Source organism: Orbicella faveolata, unplaced genomic scaffold, assembly GCF_042242905.1.
Source record: "Orbicella faveolata isolate gen_17 unplaced genomic scaffold, um_ofav_v1 contig_13, whole genome shotgun sequence".
Taxonomy (NCBI): Eukaryota; Metazoa; Cnidaria; class Anthozoa; order Scleractinia; family Merulinidae; genus Orbicella; species Orbicella faveolata.
In genome coordinates, this window is record NW_028301540.1 from 16,707,473 (window position 1) to 16,733,033 (window position 25,561).

Here is a 25,561-nt window from a genome sequence, read left to right on the forward strand (position 1 = left end):
TGTCAATAGTGTTGATTCCACTGAAGTTCTGAATACGTTTTGTCATGACTGGAAAGAAATATTGTCACGTGGAATGAGAATAATCAATTTGCATACAGGCTGTAGGTTCTTTTGTTAATTGCCAGCTTTAAGATGATGCAAAATGTGGTAAAATGTTCCTGTAAATGCAGTAGAAACAATATAAAAAAGATATTGTTCATACAGTCTGCATGCTTCTTTTGATACATGTAGATCCTTGTGATGTTAAAAGTATATGTTAACGATTGACTAGTAGTTTGCATAACAATTTCTGAATAGAAGAGTGCATCCATGTTTGTTGCTGGATTCAATATTAATCTTAAAGTGGCTGCTAGCATACAGTTGTATAAAGAGTTGTGTACTAGAGCTTCCAATGCCTCACGTGAAAAGTATACAGTACAGGTTTATCAGCTGGAACTTGATAAAAAGTCACTGCTACATGACAAGCATCAAAATTATGTCTAAAGGAGTGTTGAAAAATTGCTCAGTGTGCTTCACTTTGGTTTACCAGGTTCTTATGCTCAAATGACCTGGTACAGATGTCTCTCATTGTAGGTGTTATAATTGTTTTGTCAAACCCAATACTACTTTGATCGGTTGGATCAGTTTTAAAATACAAGAGGATAATAACATATTTTTTATCATGCTATTCACAGTGGAAAGTTAATTAATTAATTAAATGTTATTTGAAAAACACATGCAACTGTTATCACCTTATTTAGGAGAATTTCTAGTACACACATTCATTCACTGTAATCACATTCCTGGTCGTGTTGAACTTGTTGCATATCAGCTTGACAACCACAAATCAAGACATGTGCAGTACACCTTTCATTTTGAAAGGACCACTCCATGTTTGTGAGCAAGACAAGTGAAGATATAATAGGTTTTTAAGAGTGAATGTGCCCAAATAAAAACATTTTTAAAATATACTGGCAACAGCCAGAAAATACATTCTACTCATTTTCTCAGGTTAGGTAGGCCTTAGTGTGAAGTAAATCATGACATACTTTGTTGAGGCCCTGTTAGGGGGGCTACCCATGTCCCCTGTCTGAAATTCGCCAGCAGCCATGTCGGCATTTTGCAAGATTCCTATGTCGCCTGTCGGAATTTCATCTCAGAGGAGTTGTGTCAGGAAATTTGACATTTTTCGATTAAAACGAAGCTACACGTATAACATTGTAATACCTTTGTCTATTAAAAAAACTGACACAGTGCTCTCAAGTCTCACGCATTGAGCATGAGGCTCACGCAAACGAATTCAATCTTGCGCTCTCATGCTTAATCTATTATTTCTCATGCATTGAAGGTTCCTTGCTGTTTTAGTCAAGTACATATATAATTAAGTATCTCTTTGGATAAAATGTACTCCTTGTACGCTTTGCACTTGTTTTAGCCTGCAGTACAGACGGATTAGCGGGCTGTAGCGTGATACACAAGCGCGCGAAGCATGAGGCAAGAAAAATCTGCCTGTAGCCACACCATTGTTTATGCTCTTCCAACCGTTCGCCTGGCGAACAGTTTTTGTTGACTGGTTGCTTTAAGCCACGTGACGTCAGACACAAGTAAAAACAAAATTTGTTTGACTCAGGTGACAGGTCTACATGGACTCCTACGGCTTGTGACATTTGTACATTTGCCATTCTCTCATAAATTCCAGCCTCTTGACCTTCTATTTTGCTCTTCACTTGTTTTTGAAGGGCACTTAATGTTGTGTTATCAGGATTATTTTTTTAAAGTAGAGTACAGCTGATAGACTGTTAGAGGTCAGAGCTCTGCATAGTTTCAGCTGTTATCTATCGCTTTGCAGAGTTTGAGACCTCTGTAATTTGCCATGTGCCGAGTAGTGTGGTTTGTCTGGCTTTTCACCACGGATCATATTTAGCTTTGTCTGGCATTGCCAGAGACTGCTGTAGTCTTGGAGATCCGTTCTGTGTCGTGAAAGTTATGTTTCTTCCATCCTGAATTTGTTCGAGATTTTTGTCTCCTGAGCTTGATGTCTAGGTTTATACCTTCTTTGTTCGTTTTGGCACAACATGATTTAAATTTAGCTAAATTTTAGATGTTCACGGCTGTTGACTGTTTTGCGTTATGTATACATTTGTAAATTGGTTATATGAGACATTTTTTCGCTTTGTTCTCTCTCAGTCTTTCAAGCTAATCATTTCAAGGGGGCGGTAGAGCATAAACAATGGTGTGACTACAGGCAGATTTTTCTCTCCTCGCACGTTGCGCAGCCTCGTGTATCACACTAGAGCCCGCTAGTCCACCTGTACTGCAGGCTACAGCTGCTTCAAACACTTTTCAGTGGTGGAAATTCTTATGCAGAGCCAGCCAACATTTCTCCAGTCAAAGGGTTTAATGATTACTTTATGGTTACTTTTAAAGCATCACATTTCGACTCAGAATGAAAGAAAAGACTTCTTATCTACTTCAATTTTTCAAATTTTCTAAGATGCTGGGGGCATGTTGGGCGCATGCTTCCTAAGGGCTTGGGCATGCTTTCGAGCGCTGAAGTTGCTAACCTCCTAGGGGATGTGGGGGCATGCTCCCCCCGGGAAATTTTGAAATTTAGACGCTTGGAATTGCTTAGCCTGGGTTGCAGCTGGACGTGTCATAACATCCCCAATATAGTCCGTCTGCGAAATGGCTCTCAAAAGCTTGTTCTGATATCCCGCACAGATACACGGATCTGTGTATGCATTTCTGATTGGCTAGTTTCTTACGCTCGTTGTCATTGGTCAATGCTAACAATAGAGTGACAGACCTACACAACTCCTATCCATATGCATTAATAAATAGCCGCTTTGAAAGTTTTGCTCGAACTAGTGTATCTTTAAGGATCTGCCCCTTTTGTAAGATACGATAGGGGGATCTTTGAATATTTTGCTAGGCAATAATCCTGTGTTTTTAGGAGGACATTTCCAGAGTAGAGCCGTTAGAGGTCATAGGTCTGTGTGGTTTCCGCTGTTATCCACGTGTAATTTGTAAGAGTTTGAGACCTATGTATTTTGCCACGTGCTAGTTTTTTTTCAGCTCATTTGTACTGCAGAATATGTTTTAAGCTCTCTAAATGTTAGCTCTGGAGGGACCAAGTTTGAACTATTCCCCGAACATGTTGGTTACTTGCATTTTGTATTATTACACCGGACCCAGCTGTTTGATTAACTGTTGCAAGTTATGCTGCTTCTTATCACAGCTGTCATATTTATCTTTGTCCAGCTTCACCAGAGAATATGGTCTTCCATAAGCGATTGCAACGGCGATTTAACAACAAGAACACTGGAACCACGAGGCTTTTCAAACAGAGCATCGGCAGTGATCGGAAGGCACTGGAAAATCAAAGATTTACTGTAGCCCGTCAGCAAATTTACAGAAATTGTTTGACCTCTGAGAAGTTTGCGAAGCGAATTTTCCTGTTCAGGTAGAAAATTATCGATTTGAATGAATGAATGAATACCTTTATTTAAGTGTCAAACTGAAATAGCAGTAAATAACCACTAAAATTAATAAAACTATTTACAATTGATAAAACGAGTATGAAATTAACGAGACTATTTACATGTGTATGATTGTTGAGTGCGGCTTAGAACTATTTACAAATACATATAGACTTAATAAAATACTAAAGTGTCTATCATGTACGACATAAAATAAAGTCAGAACAATGAGCATCAGCCAGTAAGGAATTTAAGTCAAACTTTCTAATACGCTGCCTAAATTTCAAACTGCTCCCTCGCGGATTTGAATGCTTTTTGCCAATCTTCTGTTATTGTAGACATCTTATTTCCAACTCAAAATAGAGTTGACATTTATAAAAATGTAAATGTTCTTGGGAAACCTGCACACAATTATTTTTAGCATTACATGACAGTTGTGTGATTGCTTTCGCAAGAATTATTCAATCAGAAAATACATAAGAAACTAGCCAATCAAAAATGGATACACAAACTGCGGGATATCGGAACAAGCTTTTGGAAGCCGTTGTGCAGACGGACTATACTGGCGGTTTAGACTGTCTGCGACGCAGGCTAGGAATTGCTATTTTCAGCCATTTTCAAGTCAGTATTTGGACCTAAAGTACAATCGAACCTATGACTATTTTTACCATGTTTATGTTTAACAACCGTTCTTTAACTCAAAATCTCAACGGCCTCAATCAGATAATCTCTCCTATCTTTAATCTTCCTTTGAATTTGGCGCAACCCTTATCTTCTGCTGAAGATGAAAAGACCTTGGCAGCTTTCCCCTGTCTCTCTTTTCCTTCCATAATGCCATTTGTTGATAATACAGCTTCATATTCTTTTACTGGTGACCCACTAATAAAAGTATGAAGCAGATGATCGAAGATCTCTTTCCTTTTTCCTTAAGCATGTTTTTAGGTGTTTTAGGGCGCTGCTCACTCAGCTGAGAGTGAAAAAAAATACTCAGCAATGCCGGACTCGATTTATTCAACGACCCGTTGACATTGTGCGTGAGAGACGAAAACACATTTAAACTCTGGAAATGCATCTTCACTTTGACTTAGATGTTTAAAACAATCACTGCATTCTCAGTTCCGAAATTCGTTGTCAGTCTATGTTGCTATGGGTGTCGCTTTCTCTATTTTGCTGGAGTAGTCTGTCGTTCATTGCCAATTCATAGCTCTCATGTCGCCGTTTCAAGGCCATGTCACTTGTTGGAATTTACCCCTAGTAGGGTCTCTTTGTTTGGCTGAATATCGATTTATTTACGAGAAAATCGATAATAACCGAATTCCGTCAAAATGCCACTTTTGGAGCTCAAAATTTAAGATGAATCTTGAAGCTTTGCATCACAAAATCAAACAACCTAGACCAATAGAAACTATCAAATCTTGAAAATCAACATCAAAACACATGTTGACAGCAATTTGAGCAATTCTTGTCAATAGACCCTTCTCCAAAATGGGGCCCGCCGAGAGAGGACTGGAAACTGGGGGTACGAAGTTTCAATATGGCGGAAAGTGTAGAGAGAAATGTGCTGCAGACTGGAAACTTCGAGAGATCTATTTTAGAGTTTGTGAATAAGTGGCTCGAAAGCAAGAAGGGAAGGAAAAAAGGAGACACGTACTACCTGGAAACATACCTCGAGAACATCAAAATATTGTTTTCTGAGGATTGCTGCGTTGTAAAAGCAAGATGTTATCACTCGATGAGGAAAACTGAAGCACCACATAAACTAAGAATTGTATTTGATAGTTCCAAAGAAGACAGCATTGAAGTTACCACTCAATGTTCATGTAAAGCTGGAACTGGGAAATGCCAACATTTAGCTGCTTTGTTTACACATGTAACGGTAAAATTACACGATGACAACTCTCCAACCTCCCATCCACAACAGTGGCATAAACCTCGAGGTCCTTCGCTAGAGCCACAAAGATGGTTTGCTTCCGAGTTTGTGAAACCATAAATAGATCGAAAGCCTTACGAAATAGCACCTAAGACTGTACAGGAGTATTTATACGATCCCAGACCTATCAAACAACAGCTGATTACCGAAAGACATGTTCGACAACTGGGAGAAAACATCTCAGTTGAGAGTCCTACCACTTATGCTTCTTGGCTTTGATACTCTAACTCAGCAACCCACAAGTCCCTTCCATGGGGGAATTCTTTAGAAGGCTGTCCTTTAGCAAATCAGTTAAGGGATATATATCCTCCGAGCTTTGTAGATACTGTTTACAGTGAGGACCTCGAGGCAGTGTTTGACTTTCCCGTAGAAATTACTTTACCAGAACATGTTAGGAAAGGGCCACCACCAACAGTGCCAGAAGAAGAAAAACCCTTCCTATCAAATGTCATGTTATCTCAAGAAAAAGTGTTGGAAATTAAGAAGAATACGAGAAGTCAGTCCAGTTGCTCAACTTGGCACCAAGAGCGAACATTCAGAATAACTGCTTCAAGATTCGGTGAAGTTGTTTCTAGAAAAGCACCAGTTAATGATAGGTTCTTACATACTTTATTTTCATCAACAAAGGTGCAGACTGAGGCCATGAAATATGGTCTAGACATGGAACCAATGGTTGTCAAAGAGTTCAAGGAATTATCAGGCCCTCAAGTAGAAGTTTTCAAATGTGGGTTGTTGATTCATCCTGACATTTACTGGATGGGTTGTTCGCCTGATGGTATTATTTATGATCCTAATGAGAATCCATCGGTTGGAATTCTGGAAATTAAGAGCTTGTTTTCGATAAAGGGAAAGTCAACTGAGGAATGCTTAGAACTTAAAAGGGACATTTGTATTCATCAAGATAAAAATGGAGAAATAAGACTCAAACATAACCATAAGTATTACTTTCAGCTACAAGGCCTAATGGGAATATCAGGATTGTTGTGGAGCAAATTTTGTATCCATTCTAAGGAGGGGTCAGAAAATCTGTTTGTACAAAAACTTGAATTTGATCCTGGAGTTTTTCACAAAGTCACTTCCAAAGTTCATGAACTTTATTTTTCTCACTGCTTGCCTTATTTTTTGAGGCAATAAGCAGATAACTGATGACAAACAGCATGCAAAGTGTAAATTTGTCTCATGTACAAGCATGTTTTTGTGCAAAATATAAGGGAAAGAAACATACTTCTGAATCTCTTAACTGTTGTGATTTTACATAATAGAAGGTGTTTAATTTTTTTTACAATAAATCCAGACACTTAATGGACCAGAATGATCAGTCTTCCTCATACTTTTCCTGGTCAATAACTGGGGACTAAAATAATAACAGCATGCAACAGACTGTCCAAATCTGATTTAACACCCCTGCCAGAGACAGGGGCACAACATTGGTAATGATTTTGTACATTTTGATTCTACTTATAGCCCTTTCCACATGGATGGGAACACTAGCTAATGACTGTGTATTTTCAACTTCTTCCTCGTTAAACTGGACTTTATCAAAAAGAAAGGGAAGTATATTTAAAGTCACTCCAATTGGTTCCAGTAGATCTTTAATGTTAAATCCTTTATCTGCCATGCAGTCATCACCCTTTTCCAACAGCTCTAGAATTTCACTTTGTTTTGTGATGTCCTTATCTGAAATACTACCAGTGTAAAGATCAGAAATAAATACAGGAGCACCAGAGGGTGCAATTCCTAACAATCCCTTCATAGTTGTAGTGGTTTTGTAAGAGGAAAAAGACTGACTTTGAGCTCGCAAGGATGATGGTTTGCAAATCTTGATTTCTGTACAGTCCAAAATGCACCTGGTGGCTGGGTACCTTTCTTTAAAAGGAATGGGCATAGTTTCCTCAATCAGGTCTTTGCTCTGCCAGATGGGAATGGATCCCAATTCAAAGTACAACAAGTTAATCCAAGAAAGGAATATTCTTGAAACTGTTGACATTGACATTTTAAAAAGGTAAGCTAGATGCTCCTCTGGGAAGGCATGTCTTAATCTGACAAGAGTTAGAAAATACTCATTAAACATCGACAAACTTCGAGGTCTTCCTTGACGTAGCTGATCAGGCTCATGCTGGTGATTTTCATCTGCATTAATGTCAGATCTCCAGTATTTCATATCCTTACATCTACTGACAATAAAGTTAAACTGCAAAAACACAGTCCAGTTTACAATACCTGTGTAAAATGGAATTAACTGGTCCTGTTTACGGAAGTTTTCAGCAGAAAAACACATGTTTATCCTCCTTTAAGACGCAAGCAACCTATTGCTCTCCCTTTTCCTTTTTGAAATGCTCAAACCGTTCACTAAGTTCTTTCAACTGGGCTTTTCTTCTTCAAGATCACTTTGCAGTCTGTCAATAGCAGCTTGTTTTCTTTCGCAGCGCGGGCAGCTCTTTCGTTGCCATTTCTTCCGTGGCGCCTTCAAAGCTTCACCTTTACACTTTCCTTTGCTTACAAAAGTACTCCGACATTGTTTTTCGATAGACCATTTAAAAATAGTTGAAACAGAACCTTTCTTCAGAACAATTTTCTTGCCTTTTCCATCTTTGCTAACTGTGTAATCATCCTCGCAGAAGTGCTTTGAGCAGATGCGTGTGTTCTCTGTAACAGCGAAATAATCTCCCTCGTCGCGGCGAATTTTAGCAATCCACTGGTCTTTTAGCTCTTGTTTCTTGGGAAAACAGTGAAATCGAAGGTTCTTATTCTTCTTTGATGTAGCATTACAAAAGGGGACACAACAGCTATGTGGCATTTTCAATTTTTGTAAATCTTCCGACAAAAAATGGCAGAAATCGATCTTTGCAACTCTAGATGTCAACAAACTATACCCCCAGTTTTCAGTCCTCTCTTGGCTGGCGCCATTTTGGAGAAGGGTCTATTTATTTAGAAAATCTAATTCAATTTTCCAGACCTACTTTTAACTAGACTGAAAACAGGTTAAAAGAAACGCATTATTTAACTATGTGCTACACGAAATAATTGACTGAAAATCTGGCTTTTGGAAGGCGATAAGTAGTCCTTTTCGATCTCCAAAGGATTTTTTGGGGAAATGATTCGGAGTGATTTAATCAAATTTGAAAACTGGATAAAATGCGCTGATTCAACGATGCCATTAATTGGCTGGAAATGTAGACATACACACAAATTCAATTGTTTCACACTTGAAGTCCAGTGTACAATTTATTTAACATAACATCCTCTTACCTTCATGTCGCTGTATCAAAAAACAGGGCTGCAGTCCTGCTGAGTCCTGAAATTGTTGCATCGATCACTTAAAAGCAATATAACTTGGCAGAATAGTGCTGTGCTGCCTCCTGATCATGTGGGGTTTTCTGATTCGAGGTTTCTGTTCCCATCTCGTTGAAAATGAGGCTGTAATCACTTTACGTAACTTTGTTTAAATATAAGTCTTGAACTGAACAGCGAATCAGATGCGGGCAAAAATGTGGCTATTTCAAGGACATATGTCCCTCGATTGACGGAATAACGGAAATTTTAAATACAAAACGAGGTGAACTGAAATCGACAACTCTGGCAAAGCAACTTTGGAGGGGAGGTAGGGGGGTTGTGTTCGCCTTTCACGCACAAATTTTGACAAAATTCACGTGCCACTCATACTTTTAGCAGTTTTTAGCCATACTTTTTCATAAATTCAGGAATCACGTATGTCTTTTAGTTGTTTTTCACCTGTCACACAAATTTTTGCCTTCATCACGTGTCCCGCATAAACCCTTGGACTGTGAACTAATCGTCTGTTACTGTGTCAAAACTGAGTCTCGTTCAAAAATTTATTCACTTTTATTTCCATTATTGCGAGATTGAGAGTTTCAGTACTACCCACCCTAGCTCTACAGATATTTAATTTTATATTAACTCTTCTCCAGAGGCTACACCCAACTCAGGAAGACTGTGGCCAGGAACCTGCCACGGCCCACCGCTGGAGTAATCATTGAATGATTGATTGACTGATGTTCTGGAATTTTCAGGAATGGTCCGTGTTCCTCGTTTTATTGAAGCCCGTTAATTGCTAATTTATAGAAATTATAGAAATTCTTTTTAAACTGGCATTTTACTAGTAAAAATATGAATAACAGCATTGTAAATTTGGTAATTTTCTGGTTTCAGGACACTTTCCAAGAAAATTTCCATATCATTTGTCTCACTTGCGAAAGTTTTTTTGTTCTTGTTTTTACCCTAGAGAAATTTTCACCAAGCAAGCAGTAGCCCTCCGCCTCATTTAAACAAGCTGGCAGGTAATGCGATAATTTCTGGCAGATAATTTCTTTCAAAACAAAGCCAGACAACACCCAGGGCAAACAATGGAATTGGCTTCAGCGACAGAGAAAGACAGTGATGAAGAAAACAGTGAGAAAAGAAGCAGGCTGTTTCATTGTCCAGAGGAGGGGTGTGTCAAGTCCTTCCAGCAATATTCGCCGTTTGAAAAACAGCTAGCAGATTGTGACACAAGTATGCCCTAGAGCACGAAAACCTTGTACAACAAGGCGATGATAATACACGCTGCCAAACTGGGGCATGGTACTGGTGTCGTTCCAGAGACTGTGGATGGAGATGTTATCTTATTGTTGCAGGATAAAGGTCCAGCACCACCGATGGGATGTGCTCTGAAGTCAGCAACAGTGACAAGAAAGAACCTCATGGCTACACAAGAAACCTATCTTACAGAAGTGTTTCAAGATGAACACACCGGGCAAAAGGCTGATACTGCTAACATTTCAAAGGTAATGTGAACAGCCAAGCACAACAATAGCTCCAGTATCTTTGAAAAGGATGACCTCCTCCACTTTTGCAAATAGCAGGATTTTATCTTGCTTGACAGCTAAAAAAACTTATAGCATTGGTAGTGAAGACATTCAAGACTTGACTGAGTAAGCAAGTGATGAAGACTTTTGCCCTTCAGCATCCAATCGTGTTTAAAAAATATAACATCTGTGCAATTGTGTGACAGTCGAAGCTGTCAAAGTTTTCCGTAGGGATGCTGCAGGAGATTTGTACCGCACTTGAGCTAGATGTATCTTCAATAACCAGCAAGCGCAAGCACTCCTATATGGATATTTTGCAAAGATTAGTTGACAAGTGTAGTTCTAAAACAATGAACTAAATGGCTTGAATTCCTGGCCTGTGAAACTGAAGATTCGCATCCTGACAGCAAACCTTACGGATCACTAAAGTACCTCGGTCATCCGCTACAGACAAACAAGAGAGTGTTTCTTTTCAAGCCGTCGGCTAGCTCCTTGGGCAAGAGTAGTAATTAACTGATTAGAAGGGTTGGTCCTTTCAAAATCCACTGTACAACATCAGTAATTGGAAGTGCAACAATCTAAGAGATATGCATTTCACAATAGTGACATTGAAGCCGGTAAACACTCTGCTGGCTAGTGCAATGCTTACTCTAGTGGTTTCTTGAGTTTGTAATACGAAGAAATGGCTAAAAACAGCTAAAAGTATGAGTGGCACATGAATTTTGTTTAAATTTGTGCGTGAAAGGCGAACACAACCCCCCTACCTCCCCTCCAAAGTTACTTTGCCACAGTTGTTGATTTCAGTTCACCTCGTTTTGAATTTAAAATTTGCGTTATTCCGCCAAACGAAGGACAGATGTCCTTGAAATAACCACATTTTTGCCCGCATCTGATTTGCTGTTCAGTTCAAGACTTATATTTAAACAAAGTTATCTTACGTAGAGTGATTACAGCCTCATTTTCAACGAGATGGGAGCAGAAACCTCGAATCAGAAAACCCCAAAATACGCTTTGTAAACAACTCATGATCAGGAGGTGGTGCAGCACTATTTCCGCCAAGTTATATTGCTTTTAAGTGACCAATGCAACAATTTCAGGACTCAGCAGGACTGCAGCCCTGTTTTTTGATACAGCGACATGAAGGTAAGAGGATGTTATGTTAAATAATCGTATACTGGACTTCAAATGCGAAACAATTGCATTTGCGTGTGTATGTCTACATTTCCAGCCAATTAATGGCACCGTCGAATCGGCGCATTTTATCCAACTTTCAAATGTGATTAAATCGCTCTGAATCATTTCCCCAAAAAAATCCTTTGGAGATCAAAAAGGACTACTTATCACCTTCCAAAAGGCAGATTTTCAGTCAATTATTTCGTGTAGCACATAGTTAAATAACGCATTTCTTTTAACCTGTTTTCAGTCTAGTTAAAAGTAGGTTGGAAAAATTTAATTAGATTTTCTAAATAAATAGACAAGAATTGCTCAAATATCTGTCAACATATGCTCTGATGTTGGTTTTCAAGATTTGATAGTTTTTATTGGTCTAGGTTGTTTGATTTTGTGATCCGAAGCTTCGAGATTCATCTTAAATTTTGAGCTCCAAAAGTGGCATTTTGACGGAATTCGGTTATTATCGATTTTCTCACAAATAAATCGATATTCAGCCAAACGAAGTATGTCGTGATTTGTTTCACACTAAGGCCTACCTAACCTGAGAATATGAGCAGAATTTATTTTTTTGACTGTTGCTGCGATATCTTTCACCATTGGGAACATTCGCCCTTAAGCTCTTCAATGCTGGCAAAAGTGTATCTTTCAACTGAAAGGGGGATCCCATGCAAATCCTCAAAGTTAAATTAAAAATATGTCAAAGCTGTGCTCTGATATCTTTAAAACTGTAACAAACAACAATTGTAGTAACAATGATGTTATACATCAAGCATGAAAGACCGTGTTTAACCACATTTCCAAATATGAAGAAGAGTGTTTAAGATATAACACACAGCTGAGAATATTTGACAAAATTTGACGTGTTGGAAATGTGATGAAATGTGGTCTTCGGTGTTTGACACACTATAACTATACACGAGTACACCTATCTTCTCAGTTGAAACTAAACTAAGGAGAGAAAGGCACCTTAAAATCACAACATCTATGCCAAATAAGATCAGATATCCAAACACCATCACAGTTATGATTCACATTGTTTAAACGTGATGAGTTATTGATGAGTTTGAGAAAATTATTTGAAAAAGCTTCTGCAAGTGAATTTTTAAGAGACATATATTGGGCATTGTTTGATGTCAAAAGTAAGAATAATGAACAATGTATTAAATTGCGTTACGTTGCATTGAATGTGCATTCTGGCAAAAACCGAAACTATTCCTGGAATATTAGTTAACCTCATTGTAAAAGTTAACAGCAAATACACATTTTTTGTACAGAATTAATATCTTGTAGAACTGTATAGGCTCGATCCAATAAGCAAATTCTAAGAACAGCGTCTTCTATTTTATTGTTAACTTTAATAATAATCAAGTGAACATAAATTGCAACACACTGCTTACCAACATTCACCAAAGTGTGTTTCTGTCAGTTCCTTGACTTGTGGCCAGCAGACACAGTGGTTGTTGGATTAGTGTTATTAAATACTGCAGGGCCTGGATTGTTCTCCACATCATTCACTCCCTGTTACAAGCAATGAGATGTGGACAAAATGTAGCCCATCATTTCTGTACATGTCCAGAATTTCAATGTTGTCAAGTAAAACACATTTAGCTAAGACGTGGTAAGAATCCAGCCCCGTTGAACATGAGATAAGGCATCCTTTGTTTTCTCGACTGGTATTGTTCAATTGATGTCCCCATACTCGCAGTTAATATTATCATGTAGTTAACAAACAGCTCCAGTACATGTAAGTTCGGCAGTTTCACTGCATTCACAGCTGCTAAAAATGAATGCACAGTGCGAGTACATGTATGCGATTTATGTGATAACAGTAGAGTCCAATAACTGACACTCATTTGTGTAAAGAGGGTGAGTGCTTGCGAAAGCGAATACTTCTCCTGTACAATCCACACTGAACACGAGCCGAGCCTGGATAAGTTAATGGTTTTCGTGAGCAAAACAAATCTTGTATCGCTGAAGAAATTTTCTCAGGAAGATCTAAGTGAAATAACAAAGAGTACACAGTTCTCGAGGGCGGTGCGGAAAGAATGATAATATGTAACAAAAACGAGGCAAAGCAATTTAGAAATGGAAAATAACTTACCTTGAAAACTGCAACCAACTTGCAACAGTAAGCTGTGGAAAATATTACATGTACTCAAAACAACAATGGCCACCGTATTGAACGCTCACGTCATAGAAGCCTACTCAGTTCCTCCCAGAAGACCTAACAATATGCGACACATAGACAAATAAATTCCTCTGACAGTAACATAGTGGAGGCTGAAGCCCCCACAACAAATCCACAAGAAACAAAACCCTAAAATACTGTTGTAAGTTTGAGAGGATGTTTGCGCTAACACAATAACAAAAATTATCACATTTTATCACACCTTTGTAGGACTATTATCTAGTATATGTAAGAACAAGAGGTTCACTGTGGTAAAGAACTTCCCTCTAATTGGCTAACATTCTGGTGCAGGTGTATAAATAAATTGCATTAACCTTCTCCATTTTACTTTCAAACCCAGTGGTCTTTGTGTTAATCAGTCGCAGAAATGTCTCTCCGTAACCTTACCAAAGTCATTTAATATTGACCAAAGTACATGTATTGTTGATACAAAGAAACTCAGAATGAAAGACTCCCGACAGCCTTTTACTAATTCAGCGCCACAGAAAAAAGCTGAGGTTATGATAAAATTTGGCATTAAAGAGCTGAACGCAATAGTTATTGCATCAGATGGTTAGTAGAATTTTTTTATTTATATTTTGTTTAGCGTGGTGTTCAATGTTGTATAGAGTAATCAAAGTTGCATCCGATCTCTAGCGGAAATAATTGCAGGGCACTAACTTAGTTTTTGAAACTTTATGGGGACATGCGAGGCTGTAGACCACTACGTTTTCAACCAGTTTTATAGTTTTCATCTCATTTGATTGCGTTAACTCAACAACTTAAATTTTCTTTTCTCAGATAATGAAGATAAGCTGAACCTGGAGGAAAAGAAGTTTGTCGACAATCCAAAGAATGCCGATCTTTTCTCCGATCCTCCCTCTGGTGAAAAGTGATGCCAACACGATCTCGAGAATTCAAATCCAGCAAGAAGAACTAAGACATCTGATGACAAGGTAATTCTATCAGTTTTCTCGACAATGCCCGTTGTAGTTAAAGAGGAAAAATATTGGACTTACAGCTGCAGTTTAATTATACCAGAGAATTCTGATACTAATAGCCTGCATAGCAAGTGTTCCCGAACAAAGAGCTTTCCTGCATTCTGCCTGCACGTAAATTGGAGTGGGAGCAAAAAGTCGACAAAGCAGGGGGTGGTGAGGCTCACCCCCTGCTTCGTCAAGTTTTTGCTCTTGCTCCAATTTAGGAGTGGCCAGATTGCAGGAAAGCTCTTTGTACGGGAACGCTTACTACGCAGGCTACGATAGTAACGGCCCCTGTTACTTTCAGATTTAGCAGGCAAAAGCAGGGGCCACCACTTTCGGGCAGCCATTACTTTTAGATAGTTAAAAAAAGTTTGTAAGGTAATTCAGTTGCTACTTTTGGGGTTCAAAAGGAAGGTAAAAAATTAACATTACCTTTGGGGAACCGTTATTTTCGGGGGGACCGTTACTTTCGGAATACTATGGTATCTGTAAAATTTGTTTCCTGGGCAATTACTTACCCCGACTCGTTCCCTGTTGTCTCGATCTCGCACTTCTCTCCTTTCTCAGTCTGCACATGTCCCTAGTGTCTCAAGAGAGACTACTGGGGACAAGTCAGTTCATTACCTACTGCGGAATTTAATCTACAATCAAAATATGTGACAGTACATGGGAAAAAATTTATACATTAACGCTTATCCATTAATGGATAATTGATGGACAGTTAACGGCATTCAAATAGCAAATCATTCGGTACATTTCAGACTTCACCGCCAAATAACAACTTTTGTGGTGAAGCAACGAGTTGAGCAAGTGATTCAAATTTCATTCGTGATCAATAAAGTTGTGTTTTGGTGAACTATTTTTATGCTTCTGGTGTTCAGAATATTTCAGTTTATAATTATGTTGATCTGGTTCATAACAGAAACTGTTATTGGTTTGCTCTGAATTTGATACTGGTTTGCAATCAATGTAATGTTTATGACAACATAGAAACGAACTACAGAATGCAAATCTGTTGGGTATATGGATGTCCCGGAGTCCCAGATATGCTAATCGGGCTAATGTGCACGTGTGTTGGAAACAACTTGACAAATGAATTAGTGAAATGTTTTGTTTTGGCATCTTCAAATGGTTTCGCCCATTAAAACAGATTAGTGTTGAAATATGTTTTCCCGTGGACGGTCACATATTTCTTTGAATACGGCCAGGCTTTACTTAAGGTATTGGGGCTTTGTTTACTTAGAATCTTCGCAACTCTTGCTCTTGCTGCTCTTCACAACTCTTATCCGTACTTCATTCAATTGGGGAGGCACTCGACAAAAATAAACAGACGGATATTTTGTACCTTGATTTTGCCAAGGCCTTCAACACAGTTGATCACGTCATTCTTATTGAAAGGCTGAAATGGTATGGTGTCACAGGTCAACTATTAGATTGGTTTTCTGACTACCTAAAGGACAGATCGCAGAGAGTTGTGATTGATGGCACCGCCTCTGAGCGTCTACCGGTCACTTCCGGTGTACCCCAGGGTAGTCTTCTCGGCCCACTCCTCTTTGTGATATTTATCAATGACCTGCCTGATGTCATCCATGAGCAAACCAGCACCGCTCTGTATGCTGATGATACCAAGCTGCACCGTACTATTTTGTCAGTGAAGGACTGTGCTATTCTCCAGCAGGATCTGACAAGTTTAAACACCTGGAGCCACGAATCAAATATGAAGTTCAACGCCTCCAAATGCAAAGTGCTAACAATTACGCGAAAGAAAACACCTGTAAATCATGAATATCACCTTGGCGAGGTAAACATACAATGCGTTCAGGAAGAATGTGCTGAACGCTCAAAGTATAAGAGATCGTTTTTGTTTACTCTATCATTGCAGCTCTGTTTAGTTTTATTATCGTTTCTATCGTTTCATTGTTCGTGCCCTTTAATCATTAATCAGAGCGTTTTATATCATGTGATTTAGCTATCAATTTACTTTAAAAGCCAGTCGCTTACATAACCCACGCAGTTATCTCAGTATCGGGGTCATCCGAGTGTTTAGGAGTCAGGAGTTTGAGTTATTTTCTTGGAGTCTATGTGTTTACCTCGCTAACGCAGGATCAGACGTGAGTTTCTATTGTACATATTGATCGCTTTTTTGCTTTTTATGATTTCTATTTTCGCTTGTTATTTATTTAGGTTCGTTTCTGATTACGCAATCAAATTTGCCTTGTAGTTTTCACCGCACGTGTATGATAGCTGATTCATTAAAGTAATTTAAAAATCAAGTTTTGTACGCTGTGGTTGACGCTTACCGTTCCCCATGTACTTGGGTACGCGACAAAGAAAAAGACCTCGGTGTAACTATTACTAAAAATCTAACGTGGGACTCGCATGTAACGCGTATTGTACTCAAGGCTAATAGAATGCTGGGACTCTTAAAGAGAACTTGCCCACTTATGACCGACATCAAAGTAAGGCGGACACTTTATCTATCTCTCGTGAAGTCACAGCTTACTTATGCCATGGAAGTTTGGTCTCCTGCTAGCGTCAATTTGAGAACAATCTTAGAAAGAGTCCAGAGGCGCGCCACTCACTGGATACTAAGAACTAGAATCGGCGAGATGTCCTACAAACAACGATTGCTGACTCTTCGCTTGTTACCACTAACATATGACAGGGAACTGAGAGATCTTTTATTTCTCTATAACTGTATTTCTGGATATACTGACCTAAAAATTGAACGATATGTTACTTTTACCACACATGGCCGGTCCCGCTCTAAGAACCCCACCCTTGTACTAAAACCTGCTTACTGTAAAACCGCAACTTTTCAAGCTTCTTTTTTCAATAGAATTGTAAAACCCTGGAACACTATCTGTAATCTCGCCCCTCAAGACAAATTTTCTAGCCCAAGTTTATTCAAATATTTTTTGCACGCCACTTATTTTACTTTACTGGACACTACCTATGATATTGACATGCCCTGCTCCTGGTTCCTCTTCTGTAACTGTCCTTGCCACCGCTCTTAATTTTCTGTGACTAATATTATCCGCATTTTGTTTTAAACTATTGTAATTAATTAGATTTAACTATAATTTTTAACTATAAGTAATTATTAGATTTTATTGTAATTTTTATCAAATTTAAGATTTTCTATCACCATTCTTACTAGCTTCTAGGGTTGCGCCTCGCATGGGTAACTTTATTTTCCCGTTCATGGAATTCCTATTGGTCCTTTTCTTCTTTTAATTATATTGTAATTTTGTGACCAATAAAGTTGATAGACTAGACTGAAAAAAAAAAAAAAAATCTAGTACTGAAGAGCACTTTCCGTATGACTAAACATAATGATAACTTGCAACCAAAGGGCCAAAGATAAATTTAGCAAATAGTGATTATTGTCATCGTGGAGATTTCACTGGTTTTGACTGGTCCTTTTAATGATAAATTCTCCTTGATAAGGAGAGACTAATACCTCATCGAACAGGTATTAAATCATATATGGTCTGTGAAAGAGAAGAGGAAAACTATACAGTATTAATGGCAGTTTAAAGGTCAAACGAGAATTGCTTTGACTTACAAGTGAACCTTCTTCAAGTTACACTTAAAAGCGTCCAGAACGATATATGACCCTAGTAAGTACTCACTAGCGACACAATCAGCGTAAAAACTTTTGCTTGCCGTGACTTGGAATTTCTAGCTGAATTTCTCCTTCTGATCCTTAAGTCTCTGGTGAGTACTTAGCGTTGACCAAAAAGGGCTTACCTTTTACGTAGTGTTGACTGGTCTCAAACTTCAATGGTTTTTCTCAGGGCATGGTATTTTTGTTTCGGATCACAATGAAATTTGGAACTCAGACTTGAAAGGCGACGTCCATTTCCACTTAAGGAAACAAGAAATGGCTTCATGCAGGCTATTGAAAGCAATTGTATGAAACTGTTAAATTTCAGGTTCAGATGCTGAATGCTCTGGTGGCTGAGCCGTGGTCCAGACAAGAAAGGTCGCTGTCCAGTTAGAAACACACCAAATAGCTGATGCAGAAGAACAGATGGATTTCCCCGACATCATGGAAGACCTGAAAAAAACAAGTGGCAAGCTGACCAACATCGTGGCAGAATTAATGGAGTTTAAGGCTAAACAGACATTAAGGCCCACCCTCAGCACCCCTCCACTATATTTTAGCGACTCAGATACACTTTCTGACTCTCTGATCAGCGGTACCATTGACCAAGAGCCTGTTGCAGCCGTGGATCAGTCTCTTTTTGTTCCTGTCCCGTCTGTGAATCCCGCCATTCCTACTTCAGACAAACTCCCTCCTGCCGTGAATCAGCATCTACTTGTTCCTACCCCACCAGTGACTGATAGCACTGTTCCTGCTCCAGACAAACTCTCTCCCGTGAATCAGTGTCTACTTGTCCCTGTCCCATCAGTGACTGATAGTGCCGTTCCTGCTTCAGGCCAAAATCGCTGTTATCAACAAGCCCTCATCCTCAGCTGCGATCCCCGTTACCCGCCATAGACATCAACGCGCAAGTTGTATTCAAGAATATTGACCGTTGGCCAACTGACGACCAGAAGTGCAAGGTCGAGGCCATTGTCTTAATGAGTTCCCACATGGTTCCCTCTGCCATGGCTGCTGTGAATGTGCTGTTTTGAGAAGAGGAGTTTGCAAACGGAAACACATCCAGGACGAACGGATACAAAAAGCTGGAGGGCTTAAGACTTTGTTTCCTGCAGTCAGTTCTGCGGCAAAAACATGAGTCAGAAACCTTCACAGAGGACTGGGAAGACATTAAGGTTAAGATAAACACTTGGTGTAGGGAAAAACAGAGAACTTTTCTTCGAAGACTACAAAAACAAAGAAATTTCAAGTAGTAACTAGAATCGTACTTTCATTTTTTCATTTTTGTAAACCTTTGTTAGTTAATTAATAGATAAAAACAAGCATTAAGGATTTTTTAAAACGAGAGGAAGTAAGAATATTGTAAGTTCCAGTCCACAACCAAACAATAAAGTGATTTTGAAAATGGAAGCATGTTGTTGCTGCTTGATTGAGAGGAAAGGAGAACCGTAAAAGCGTGAGGATTTCGAAAAGGTGAGGGTCATAAAATTGGAATGGGATAGAGAATCGTGTGTGAAGGTGCACCTATGAATTCTTAATCCTGTAACAATTATCCGTGTCCAGTAGTCAAAATTAATTTTTTTTAAATTTCAGTTAATAACATCAAATTCTTGTTTATATGGCTGAAAACTTCAGAATTTCCATTGTAGTGTGACTTTTTGTCAGCCCGGCAACCAGACTGAACCAGTATTTACAATAAACAAACGACCCGCTTTTCTGTAGTCTAGGCCTAAAAAGCACTCTGGTTAGCCTAAAAAACACTCCGGTTATCCTGAATAGCACTCCAGTTAGCCCAGACAGCTCTCCAGTTAGCCTGTTTTTGGTTAGCTTTCAATAATGCTAAGATTAACGTTGTATGTAAAATTTTTGAAAGGTGTTAGCCGGTGTTGTCATAGCCTGCGAAAACAGCGGTCCTTCTTCACTCCTGGCCCAAAGGGCGTCCTTCTCATGAAACGCCACTTGGGCCGGAACCAAAGAAGGACCGCTGTTTTCGAAGGCCAGTGCTGTCATGAGTATCACTTGCCATGCGGGTGTCCCGTGTTGGATTCCTCCTGGGGTTGCCTGTCACAGTGTTCTTTTTACATTGTTTTACTTCATAGAAAAATTTCTCACTGCTGGTCATTGAGACTATTTAAAACTTTTTCCATCTACCGGACACAATTATCGTGGAATCGCTCAAACTTTCTCCTCCAGATCCCCACCTAGCTCTTGTTTGGCTGCACAAATATTGGGACGGAACGCTATGTTGTGAACATTGTCAACATGGTGGATATAACATTTATTGCATCGACAACAGTTGACAACATTGGTGGCACAACATTTTGCTTCAGTTTCTGTCTAGTAAATACTGCATGTTCACTCACTTATTTGAATTCTTCACATGTCATCTGAAATCACTAACATTTATCTTCAATACATCGAGAGCAATACTGAAAGAGAGAGCTGATTTCACAAACGAATAAAGATGTTGTATCATCAACTTTCAATATGATACTCATTGAAAAGCACTGGAATCGCTGAAAATCTGTGAGCAGATGTTTGTTTGTTTCCAAAGTTTGCTTTTATGGCCGCTGCTGCACAACTCAGGTGCCAGCCAAGCTAAACTTGTTACCTCTTCAGAAACACTTTCTTGCTGTTCATGCATGCTCACATGCCAGTTCAGAATCTTAACAACGAAATAAAGCACTGATAAGTACTTTCACACCTTATCAAACTGGGGGAAAGGCACAATGCTTGCAAACACCTTCTTGAAGAATCTAATATGGCAGACAGAGCTCCATAGAGCGTGGTAAATGTATGCATGCATAAATTTGCATGCACAACTGTGACACCAAAACAGAGAAACGGAGCTCATTTTATAACTCATGCGCCATACTGCGCATGAGTAATTATATACAAGAATTATCTCTCATTAACCTTTTTCATCGTAAAATCAGGTTGGCTGACACTGTACTGTACTGTACTGATCACGACTGACACCTTTTTGCAAAAGTTAAAATGAAATATTGTGTTTGTATAAGGTAGCTGATAAGCTGAGTGTTATCAAGTAAAAAGAACAGTGAAGACAGTGTGAAATATTACACACACCTTAAAGTATTTCTGGAGTCATCCTTGTCATCAATACTGCTAGAACACTCATCATCATCACCATCAATCTCTTCATTTACTGCACTATCCTCTAAAGATCCCCAGTCTGGGTTGTCTTCAGAACTGCTTTTGTCATCCTGGCTATCTTCCACACCTAATACCTCATTGCTCTTGGCCGGGCAAGTGTCATCATCATGATTGCTGTTGCTTAGTTCATCATCCTACATTCTCAAAACAAACCATGTATAAACAGGCATCGAAACAGATAAGTCACAAATAACCCTAACCCTAACCCTAAGCCCTGAAGAACTTAAGGAAAGATTTTTCTTCTCTAATGAAGTAAGCACGAGTAGGAAGCCTGAAAAGCTGCACACACAGTTGAAAGAGGCAGGGAGAACATGACACTTGTTGTTGTGGCATGATCATGCTGGAATTGGTAGCAATGATCTGTTGTTATTCCTGCTGCGTGAAAAGTATGATCCTGCTGTCCACTTAACAAATGAAGAATATATGGCCAAGAATAACACGTCAAAAAGAGTTGATGTGAAAGCACAGATAGAACAGCCTCACCTGTACACGATGGGGTTGTGTGGCAGTTCTGATGCTGACCAGGTACTCTTTATACCTACGAGACAAGAATGCCTAAGAGGTCTGTCAAAGGCAGTTCAGATTGAGAATGTCACCATCAAGGATAAAATGATGTTCCTGAACAGAGACAATCCAGCTGTCGAGTTTGAGGATGGGACTCAGAAAGGTGGCCATTGAGGTTGTGTTGGTTGTGATGGAAACATGCTGCTGCTAATTGTTTGCCTCTTTGTTTCATCTGCATTCTAAAAGCGACGGTCATCTTTCGCAATGAACAGTATCAACAACAGCTGAGTGTTCATACTAAAAAGATCTCATGACCTCTGACCACCGATATGAACATTGATGAGCACATCAAGAACATATCTTTGTACAGGCTGTCCTTCTTCCAACAGCTAGTCTTGTGTGGAGGGCTTAACTTTGCTTTACCACAACGAATATCATCGAGGGAAATCCATGCAATCTTTGAGAAGGCTCACTGGAAAATAGAATTCAATCTCAACAACAGTGGCGCAAAAGAATTAGCAGCAGCAACCCCGAGATCTATTGCACTTAATTACAGCGAATGCAAAGGTCCATCACCACCAAAAGCAATGCTGAGAGCGATAACTCAACTTAAGAAGAGAGATGACATTGTCGTCACAAAGCCTGATAAGGGCTCTGGCATTGTCGTAATGGATAAATCAGACTATATACGTGTGTTGAAAGAATCATGCATTAATGACGAGACAAAATTTGCACCAGTAAGCCTTGAGACCTCCAAAGTTTTACCACCCATTACTTTAAAAAGAGAAGGACTTGTCCTCAGCTGTACAACAGATCCTACCTAAAAACATTGCTGACTCAGAAGTCTAAAAGGGTTCCAGACTTGCACATCTCTACAGTCTTCCAAAAACCCACAAGAAGAAGTTAGCCATGCGTCCGATACTATCAGCCACAGGAATGTATCATTATAAACTTGCCAAGTGGCTGGATGAAAAGCTGAAGCCCCTGTCCGTCAACGAACATACAGTCAGCGAAATTTTTGTTTTTGCCAATGAACTTCGTGAAATGAAAATCAAAGACTGTGAAGTTTTGGTGTGGTATGATGTATGGTCACTGTTTACTAACATTCCAGTGGATGAAACCATCGAGAGTATCACAGAGAGAGCCTTTGAAAATGACTGGTTTAACAGAGAGCACGATCTTAACATCACAAAGTTGGATTTGATGGAGCTGTTGAGAATCGCCACCAAAAATCAGCTCTTTCAGTTTGAAGGAAACTTGTCTGAACAAGTGGACAGTGTAGCTATGGGATCGCCACTGGGTCCCCTCATGGCAAACGCCTTCATGTGCAAAATCAAGAAAGAGCTAGAAATAGAGAACAAGTTGACTATCTTCTGCAAACGCTTTGTAGATGATACACTTGGTGCAATGCTGGATCCAGAGGCAGCCTCAGAATTTCTGGAGACATTAAACAAGAGTCATCCCTCTATTGATTTTACAATGGAGCTCAAAGAAAATGGCAGGCTTCTCTTTCTTGGAATGGATGTTATCAGGAATGGTTGTCACCTAGACACCACGGTCTACAGAAAACCGATGGACAAAGGGCTTTTGCTACACTACCACAGCCACGTTGACGCCAGATATAAATGGTCACTGCTGAACACCATGCTTAACCGTGCATTTCAACTCTCATCTATGTGGAAGTTTTTTCACGAGGAATGTGAACACCTTAAAGAGATCTTCTCCTGACTGTGCTATCCTGACGACCTTGTGCAGTCAACCGTTCGCAGATTTATTGAATCAAAAGTGTCCGAGGATTCACATACCCGAGTGGCTGATAAAAGAGAAGCCCCAGTCAGAATCATGTTGCCCCTCAAGGACCAGAAATGTGCAAACGTAGTGCGTAAACAGCTGGCTGACCTCAGTCGGAAGATCAATGCAAATACATGTATAGCTCAGTTTACACAAGTAGAAAGATCAAGGATGAAATTAAGGTCAAGGAAGACAAGCCACTTCTTGTGAGTCAACAATGCGTGGTGTATTCATTTCAGTGTGGCCTTTGTGATACAGGCTATGTCGGCTACACGTGCCGACACCTACACCAACGAATTGAAGAACACCAAAGATCAGCAATTGGGAACCCCCTCAGAGAGCAGCATGATATAAAGCCAGAAAACATCGCACAGAGTTTTCGAATCATAAGAAAGTGTCAGAACAAATTTGACTGCCTTATTTTTGAAAAGTTTTTTACCAAAGGACTGAAACCAACATTAAACAAACAGTGCGATTCAATTCACACCAAATTATTTGTTTAAAGCAATTCTTGCTAAGATTATTTTATTTTTCCATTGTATATTTTTAACACTTTTTCACATATTTTATCATATTTTAGCATTAGCCACATTTTTATCCATTACAACTTGTTTTTCACATATTTATGCTAATTTAGAAAATTTTACTCACTTGAAAATGACCTCGGACAGGTCGAAACATCGTGGCTTTTTAGCGCTAGTTTTAATTTCAAAATCATTTTCTAAGAAACTGCTTATTAAGATTTAGATAAAAGTTGAAGATTAATCCTTAAGAATTACATGATATCAAAACTGTTCAACTCACGGAGTTTTTCAAAGGTTTGGAAATCAGCAGTGCGACAAACGTTCTGGGCAATAGTTTGTATTCATATTTTGTACAATAGCGTCGAAAATATGACCGCGTAACATTATCTGCAGACTGCTTAGGGAACACATCCTTTTCACTTATCCAACGAATTTCACTGCAAACTTTGAGAAAAATTTACATCGGTTATTTGGAGTTACAACTAAAACGTGTGACATTGTGAAATCCGTAATTGTATGAAATGTTTCCTTCCACCTTGCTTCCCACAGCTTCAAAAATACAGGCCCAAACAATTCTACAATTTTCAATCGATCGAAGAGATTGTTTTAGAGTTCATCAAGTCTCAAAAACTGGAACACTTACATCACTCTTATAAACATGAAGCATTCCAGAAAGTAAAACACAAACTGGATTTAATAGAACAACCATACCTCGACAAAATACATTCTCGCTAAGAACAAATGTAAACGGGCTATAAACACGCGTGGGAATCTTGTGTTTAGGTGACGAAATGACCATCCAAAACAGTTCTTGAGTTTTCTTTTCTGCTTTTCATTTGCCTGCTCCTCCACTTCATATCTAGCTTTCCATTCCTACATGTAATATACAAGCAGCTTGTCCGCAAAGAAGTCTTCCCCATCGTCGCTTGAAATATCACAAATAATTTGTTCTCAAAGCTCAAGGCAGTGAGTTCACAGTTGTCAAACGTGCTTGATTGAAGTTTATTTCGGATTCTTCTGAATTGAAAATTAACTCTGACTCCAGTGACGGAAAAGAAATGATTCTGAAACAAAACTTGGCCGTTTTAGTCCCAAAATATATGGAACGATAAGTTTTGTTTTCCATTTTCTCAAGCAAATACAGAGAGCTGACTGAGGCGCCATTGTGTTTGGTTCCTGGATAGACGTCATAAGCAAATTGCATCATCAGCAAATTAATTTTTTTATTATACCCTGAAGAATGCTCGAGCTCAATATGACATTGTTTGAGGTACAATGCAGCATTCATTTTGTCTGTAATTCTCTTTCAGACGAAAAGCAATGAGGGCAGCAGCTGTTGATAAGTGACCTGGAAATGAGATACCAAAGTTCAAGGCTAACAAAGCAGCACTGAAACAGTTGGAGGAACAGACAGTCTTGTTCCTGGTTGTTCGTTTGAACTT

At 39.1% G+C, this 25,561-nt stretch overlaps 2 protein-coding genes and 3 pseudogenes across 2 annotated transcripts; 3 read left to right on the forward strand and 2 right to left on the reverse strand.

The window, feature by feature from the left end:
* Positions 1–6,742: 6,742 nt before the first annotated feature.
* On the reverse strand, positions 6,743–7,549 carry LOC110047393 (uncharacterized). The gene has a single exon (XM_020753140.2). The coding sequence runs from the start codon at positions 7,547–7,549 to the stop codon at positions 6,743–6,745; it is 807 nt and encodes a 268-aa protein (XP_020608799.2).
* A 100-nt stretch (positions 7,550–7,649) lies between these two features.
* Positions 7,650–8,257, reverse strand: LOC149115337 (uncharacterized; annotated as a pseudogene).
* A 1,681-nt stretch (positions 8,258–9,938) lies between these two features.
* LOC110047716 (uncharacterized) lies at positions 9,939–17,552 on the forward strand. The gene is made up of 6 exons (XM_089285669.1): positions 9,939–10,172; positions 13,989–14,106; positions 14,335–14,425; positions 15,439–15,535; positions 15,760–16,361; positions 16,780–17,552. Exons 1-6 carry the CDS (start codon positions 9,939–9,941, stop codon positions 17,531–17,533), a joined length of 1,896 nt encoding a protein of 631 aa, XP_089141795.1. The 3' UTR covers positions 17,534–17,552.
* Positions 17,553–18,460: 908 nt separating this feature from the next.
* Positions 18,461–19,379, forward strand: LOC149115338 (uncharacterized; annotated as a pseudogene).
* Positions 19,380–22,391: 3,012 nt separating this feature from the next.
* LOC110047362 (uncharacterized) lies at positions 22,392–24,098 on the forward strand (annotated as a pseudogene).
* Positions 24,099–25,561: the final 1,463 nt, after the last annotated feature.